The sequence below is a fragment of the Malaclemys terrapin genome, chromosome 7 (assembly GCF_027887155.1).
Source record: "Malaclemys terrapin pileata isolate rMalTer1 chromosome 7, rMalTer1.hap1, whole genome shotgun sequence".
In the NCBI taxonomy this organism is placed as follows: domain Eukaryota; kingdom Metazoa; phylum Chordata; order Testudines; family Emydidae; genus Malaclemys; species Malaclemys terrapin.
Genome location: NC_071511.1, coordinates 99781519 through 99789421, shown reverse-complemented (window position 1 = coordinate 99789421; position 7903 = coordinate 99781519). Strand labels below are relative to the sequence as shown.

At 41.3% G+C, this 7903-nt stretch overlaps 1 protein-coding gene across 1 annotated transcript; it reads right to left on the bottom strand.

The window, feature by feature from the left end:
* Positions 1-1516: 1516 nt before the first annotated feature.
* Positions 1517-5203, bottom strand: NKX6-2 (NK6 homeobox 2). The gene is made up of 3 exons (XM_054035173.1): positions 4386-5203; positions 3501-3673; positions 1517-2313 (listed from the first exon to the last, which is right to left on the bottom strand). Exons 1-3 carry the CDS (start codon positions 4798-4800, stop codon positions 2065-2067), a joined length of 837 nt encoding a protein of 278 aa, XP_053891148.1. The 5' UTR covers positions 4801-5203; the 3' UTR covers positions 1517-2064.
* Positions 5204-7903: the final 2700 nt, after the last annotated feature.

Here is a 7903-nt window from a genome sequence, read left to right as displayed (position 1 = left end):
TCCTGGCTCGGCTAAGGGAACTCACATTCTCTTACTCTATTTTAATGGAATATTTTTCATGGACTGGGAGAATGGCCACAATAAACCGCGAAAGGAACTTCCTAGTTCTTGGCAAGCCAAACCTGAGCAAGCTCCTTCCCCCAGGGGCCTGCTTTTTCCAGCACTGTGCTCCGCACGTTCAGCAGCAGCAAATTTGGAAAACGAAAAGGCACAAAAAGCGGTGAACAATTGCAAAGCGGTGATTTACAAAACAATAATCATAGACTTGGAGAAAGTGGTATCGGTGTCTTTGTCTCTGTCCCTTCGCTCTCCCCGCCCCCCCATGCGCAGAGCTCTTAGTTCTTCCAAAATAAGCTCTAAACGCCAGTTAGCAAAGTCTGGCTCAGATCACAAGTTCAGATCCTCGAACCTCTTTGCTTTGGGTGTACATTTACAAAGGATTTAAAATAGTAGTAACAAACCAGTTTTGCAGAGGAAGCAACAATTGGTAGGTGGCTGAGACTAACCTCCAGCTCAGGCAAGGAGCTTGAATCTGCCAGGGGGTTATTTCTGCAAACCGCTCTGCTTCCAGTGACTTTGGGGCCGGGAAAGGCTGGTGGCAGGACTAAGGCCCGACCCTGCATTCCTTGGTGCTGGCTTCGGGGAGCACAGGGCGAGGGGTTAGTTCCCTCGCGTGTTTCATTTGTGCACTAGGGTTTAATGAAACGAAACGCAAAAACGAAGCCAATAACTCCGCCAACGATTAAAAGGGAAGGTGAACTGCTGCTATTTCTCACACACAATGAAAGCACTGGCCAGGGTAAGCGCTCGGGACAAGCCCTTACCGCCCCAGCCTCCAAACGGGCAGTGCATTAGCTATATAGCCAGGGTTACACCCCGATTCCACCCCTTGCTTTCCACTCGAGCTCCTGTCATCGGCGGGGTTCGCTCTGATTTCCAATACAGCGGGTCACTAGGAGAGGCGCCGCTCCGGACCGGACAGGGGCAAAGGAGCCGACTGAATCTCTTGCTTTGGAGCTCAGTTGGGACGCGAGCCCCTTGAAAACGTTCCCAGTCCCCACCCCTGTGACACCGCAGCGCGAAGTTACCCTGCAACAGTTGGGCGAGCTTCTAACTCCAACCTCTTCTCTCCCCCCTTCCCCTTAAATAAACCTTCGAAATATTACTGGGCCCGGCTGAGATTTAAAAACAAACCCCGGGCCACGCGCTAAAACAGCTTTGCTTCTAGAACAACAAATTACTCCCCCCTCACCCCCACACTGGGATTGACTTCAGTTAGCACCCCCCCCTTTGCCGAGCTGGGACCCCCAACTACCTCAGGGGGGTTAAAATCCCTACTTATTGTGAACTACATGGGGGTGAGATGGAAAAAGTAAAATTAAACAAAAAATCGGGGGGAAACGCGCCAAAGGAGAAGCTTGTTAAATAATTTATTGATTTATACAAAGTCTTTCCAACCGGCATGGAGGGAATAGTTTTAATCCAATTTAAACTCAAGTGTCCAGTTTTGTCTGTCTTTTTGGTTGGTTTTTTTTTTTTTTTTGATGTGATAGAGCATAAAATCCGTAGCGAGGAAGAAACTAAAACTGCCAAAACGCTCAATGGGGGGGAGGGGGGTGAAATAAAAGAGCCATTTTTACACTAGAAATATACATCACAAAATTCTGAAATTTCCTATATACAAAGTGGCTGAGCTGCAGTCGGTGATCCATACAAAACAGTAACTAAATCTGATTGTTAGGAGCAGGAAATTGGCAAGAAAGAGGGGAGGTGAGGGGGGAGAAAGTAAAAAAAAAAACAACAACAAAAAACACAACCCAAAACAAATAAAGGAACGTTGGAAAGATTCCTCTGCAATTTACATCGATGAGAAGAAAGATAATTTCATAACTTATTCTGTAAAAAATATATACATTTCACATACATCTTAGGCTGTACAACACATCACTTTTAAACATCCAGTTACAATTCTTCTTTATAATGTTTTATACCCTGGTTATTTCAGCTTTTATAAAGCGCCTTAGGGAGCAGTCAGTCTTGTTCGCTAGGGTCTCTTGCCCTGTATCACAAAGTATCCGAGTTGTTACTGCAGGGGCTGATGAGGGCTAAATTTGTGGATTTGTGCTTTTTCAATAACCTCGTGATTTTTTCATCGTCTGAGTTGGGGTCCAGAGGTTTGTTATATTCGTCATCGTCCTCATTATCTGAGCTCTCCTTCAGCTTCTCCGTCTCTGAGTCGTGTTTTTTCTTAGCTGAGGCCATTTCTGCTGCGTGCCTCTTTCTCCATTTCGTCCTCCTGTTCTGGAACCACACCTGTTGGAGACCCGGTAGAAGAGAGGGGGGGAAACCCTTAGCTGTAACTCTCCTTCCAACACCCCATCCTCCTGCAGATTTGAAACCCTCCCTCCATACACTCATAGAGCGAGCGCCCTTCAGAAAACTTGGTTTCACTTTCCCTCTGGAATATTGCTTGCCCTTGGCTGTTCCTGTTTAAACAGTAAAGTTGGGGGCCTATCGCCGTGTCTAGGCCTTTAACATCACCGGTTCCATCTCACAAGACAGCAGGATCGTTTACGTACTATTAAAAATTCAGTGACTTTATATGAAAGGAGATCAACACTTTTGACTCTCAAACAATAACATAAAGGCCAAACACTGTACATAAAAGTATTAAAAAGTGGCTAGACTGCAACAGGACAATTGTAGAGAAATGTGTATGTTTGTGTAAAGTAATTGCACCTGCCTCTGTATAACACAGCTCATTCAAATTGAATCTTTATGGTTTAACAATGTCAGGCGAAGGAATATAGTGTCCTATTCATAACTTCCCTTTTGTTACAATGAAGCCATAATTAATTGTTGTTCAAATGGAATTTTGGTAGCATTGGAGAATAATATTCTTTTGAAAAGAGAATGACCAAGAAAATAGTTCACGGTCAAATTATATATAACCCAGCATACAATAGTCCAACATTGCCAAAATATTTCCCAATATTATTGTGTTTAAACAAAATGTGCACATATCTAATATCCCACACGGAGCTCATTGGAATATTGAGAAATGTGAAACCATTTCACTTGAGTAGTTTGTAACTGATTTGCAAAGCTAAGGACTCTATATTTAAGACAACGCAAAAGAACTTTAAAAACACAAAGGTAAAATCTATTACATATAAAAATATTTTAATTATAAATAACCTAGAAGCGTTTTTTATATTTTTGCATCATTATAAGAAATTAAACCAATTGTGAAAAGCTATAATTGTGTTGTCCAGAAAATAAAATATTACTCTTGCCATTAAAGTAAATCAGAACTTTAGGTTATGTCTCCTGTCGTAATTGTAATATTCCCACAGGGTCTGTTAATTCAGTAAATTGTGAGCTGAAGAAGCAGTTACACTTCAGTTACGTGCCAGTTTCATCTTTCAACATCTGTGACTCCATTCATAAAATAATCTTTACTCAGAGACGATTCTGGTGTGTAAAACGGGGCTTCTTACCTTAACTTGACTTTCTGTCATTCCTAACGAATAGGCCAGACGAGCTCTCTCAGGTCCTGCCAAGTATTTAGTTTGTTCAAACGTTTTCTCCAAAGCAAAAATCTGCTGCCCTGAGAAAGTTGGTCTTGAGTGTTTCTTCTTTCCATCTTTGTCCAGAACCATTCCAGTCTGGGCTGCAAACAGAAGAAAATATCCCGGTCGGTTACTAAAGACTACATCTAATCTCCGTGCCAGAATCTGTTCTCCAATATAAAACTAGAAAAATTCCCTTGGTTTCAATTACGTTGCTCCGGATTTCAACCAGTGTAACCGGGAGCAGGATTTTGCCCTGTAATATTTAGCAGACCACGAAACTGCAGAAACGGCATTTAAATGATAATGAGATATGTTGTGATGAAGTTAGGCTACAGTTTTTAGTTTATTACTACGAACAGTGTGGGATTATGATACTGTTTCATGTATTGCAATTCTGAGTGCAACATGCCCTTGTGTTTTTAAGTCTCTACTGCTCAGTATCACAGAGAGGTTTACATCTTTATCCACCCGTTGTTGTCAATGGTATTTCCCACCTCCACCACCAGATTAGATAGTTAGGATAGCTCCATATATTTGCCTTTGTATCTAAGAAATCGAGAAAGATCCTGACTCTAAAAGGGACCTCTACAATCTCCTGGTGCAGCCAGACAGTAGAAAACACTACCGGGTGAGGGGGCGGATTTCAAAATTTCCTTAACCAAAGAGGCCTTAATAAAAAGTCTGATTTCACGACAGAAAAAAAAAAAATCCAAAACCAAACTCTCTCACACACAAATGTATTGGATCCTTCAACGCCCCCCCCCCCATCCCTTCCTGCTCCCTTCTAGGGCCAGATGCACCCTCACTTACCAGGACAGGCGATTCTCGGATCTCTCCAGGGAGATCCCTGCATAACTCCCGGCCAGAAAATGGGAGGTCGCCCAGGCAGCTCTGCCAAGGGCTTTGGGTACCTGGACACAGCTGCGGGGTTAAAATACATCCCTGCTGAGGTAGCCAGTCCATTAATCCGGGGCAGCCCGGTGAGGAGATTGCTGGTGGTTCCAACAGGTCTCCCCAGGATGTCGCTTATTCCGTGCGGCGTCCCTAAGGGGATCTGTGTGTTCAGTCCGCCCAGGGCTGGTGCTTTGAAGCTGGAGGGATTCTGCAGGGTGTAGGGGAATAGAGACGTCTTCATTTCAGCCATGTTATGCAGAGCAGCCAGCGGTGTACTGCTCAGAACAAATGCACTCTGGCGATTAGTATCCATCTGCCCCACAGCTAACATTTGTGATCATCAATAAATCTATATATAGATATATAAAAAAGCCAGCTGTTTTATTCTTAACCCACACGAGCAGCGCCAGCCACGGGCTCGTTAGTCTTAAAAAAAAAAATCAAAATACCGGTGAGTAACAAAGTTTTGTGCTAAGTAGCAAGCGATCGCCTCGGCTCTGTCAGGACCTGCAGCTGCAGCAATGCACACTGTAAAGTTTCAGTCAGGAGGAAAACAAAAATGAGGCAGGAAAATACTGCAAAGGAGAGGGAGGCAAAGTCTCGGTCAAAACAGACCTCAGCCGGCAGTGTCCCTGGACGACTTTGATTGCTGAGCCCCGACTGAAAATCCACTAGGAAATCAGAGGATTCGGAAGGGTGGGTGGTTTTGATGATTTTTTTTTTTGTTGTTTTTGTTTTTTTTTTGGTAGTTACAGGCGAGTTCCTTCCCTGTGAAATTGACTCAGAGCTGAGACCAGAGCTGTATAAGATGCACAGATAACTGCACAGCCACCTGCAAGACGCGTTCTCTGATTGGATGAACCCGCTTCAGGGGCAGCTCGGATTGGCCAATGGATTGGCACGCTGGTCCTCCACTTTGCATCAACGTCATTCGGGAAAAGAGCAACACTAAATGAAGATTTTATTATAAAGTCAAGGTACTTTAAATGGCTGTAAATTTACCCACTGATTTATCTTTCAAGCGACTAAATAAATCCAATTGAATGGGAGTTTAGTTAGGCTAAAGCTTTAGAAGGGAATCAAAAAAAAATATGAGCACACATATTATCAGATCGAAATAATGCAGATTTTGAGATCAAATTAGTAATGCGTTAGTTTAACCCTGATTCCTAGTAAACCAACTAACAACAACAGCAAATTACAACTTCGTTAGTTTTATTTTTCTGTTGTTTTTTTTCTCTATTCAAAATATGTAGTTAAGTCATGGGAACCTAAATAGAAGTGCTAATAAAAAGTATCACACCATGGATCTGAGCATTAGAGTTGCCTTTTCCCCTTGATGCTCAGACTCCAGGCTGTTTACATTTGTCACACAGACTGTTAATTCTAACTGTTCGATACAGTCTAGGCTGTAGAAGGATCGCTCACAAATGTGCAGCGGATTGTGCCCAGCGTTCTCTTTGATATCAAATGTAGATATTATTATTATTATCTCTACAGCACCAGTGCCCCGTAGCCTAGAACGCGCTTCTTAGTTGTCAATCGTATCTGTACAAAGGTTTTAAAGAAGACCCAGACTTTTGACTAACCGAGCAAGGCTGGCATTCTGTTTGGGAGTGAAATACGCTCTTGTGGTTCTTTTGTCGTTTACAGTTTGGGCCGATTGTAACTCACGGGCAGCTATGCCGGTTCAATGTGGGCTTTTGAATGCTGTTTACCTGATGATTAGTTTTCAATGCACCACTCTCTATTTAACTGATAATTAGTTCTCTATACTCTCTAAACTGCTCAGTATATATTAGATTTGAATTCTGACAGTATTTTTAAAAGTATTATGGTTTAGGATTAAGTTTGATAGCACGTCCTGCCATCGGGGTTTAAATAGAATTCTCCACTGAAATCAGTGGGGACGTCTGCTTAAAAACTGGTGGCTGCATGTGGTCTGCTGTTCAAACTGAAAGAATGTCTCTTAAATAATAAACGTGCTTTATACGTGAACTCGCAATATTTTAAAGTGCATTTGCAGAAATATAAACCTTGTCAAAGATTGTTTCCTAATCGAAAACATTCTTAGTTGTTACGAACATGAAAGAATGAGTAGGTGCCAATGCCATATTGTTGGAAAATACATCTGGAGGGATTTTTTAAAGGGATGCTTTCTTAGTTTATTTTTGAAGGACTTTTCATGTAAGTTGTGGATACATTATTAGCAAAGGAAAATAGTGTGAACTATAGCTAACAGGAAAGTGAAACGTTCTAAAGTTTTTTAAAAGATACCTATGAATTTCCAAATGAAGCAAGTGATCATTAATATTAAATAATGAAATTTAAACATATAAATTTAAATATACATAATATTAAATGTATACTTTAATTTATTAAACGTATTAAATACAGTAATTAAATGTATGATCAGGTATATAACAGTTGAAGAGTAGTTGTTTGTCTTGAAATTGCTACCTTGATTATATTAAAATACATTTCTGGAATTAAAAACTTCGACTAGACCAATTATCTTTATTTTAGCCACTCTGACGTTGTGTTCTCACTATCTGTCCATCCTGTTATGCACACCATTGTACATAATATTTGCAAGGAGCTGAAAAAAGCAATGACATTGTTTGTTGAGGCCTCTTTAGAGTGTCATCAGCTTTGTATCCCAGGTCATATGTTTTATAAATACTATAATTAGAATTTGTATTTAAAAAGAGACGGTGAATGTCATCTTCTTTCATCTCTTTGAATTGGGTACAACTACATTTTAGGTTCAGGCTTTGCTGTTCGGTGCTTAAAGGATAGTACAGAGGAAATTTATATTCATACAGCATCATGCACTGCAAATTCATATCTAAGCTGTAAAGATTCCTAAATCCGCTTTACAATGTCCCGGGTTTGATTCCCATTGAGAATGAGTTGATCATTTTTTCCTTCCGCTGTTTGGGTATGCTAAAGAGGTTCCAGGTGAGCTAAGCCGGTTTATTATTCTTTTTGACTTTTCCGAAAAGTGACTGGTTAAGTGTTTGTCTTCTTAAAGGAGAGAATCATTTACAGTTTTCTTTTTCCCTTTACCTGTCCGGTGGGTTTCGCTCTCTCTCTCTGATATTTCTATTTGCACGTTAGATTGTTTCCCTTGTAGTGATGTGTGATTTTATCTTGTCTTCCTGTCCCTCCCTTCGCCCCCACCGCACACTAGTATTTAAATAATCATACATGTGAGAGAACAATCTGGCTTCAGTTTGCTACTCAACCATAGTGACTGCTGGATACTTTGATACTGGCAGAATTTAGCATCCCCAGGGTTTAGGTGATTTGTGGAGATGAAAGTCACTTGAGCCATTGCAGAAATATATTTCCAGTATTTAGCCGTGCAGGGGGACCTGAAATGATAGGCGAGTGGTGCTATTCGCCTGGAGTGAACCGATATTTCCCCCTCT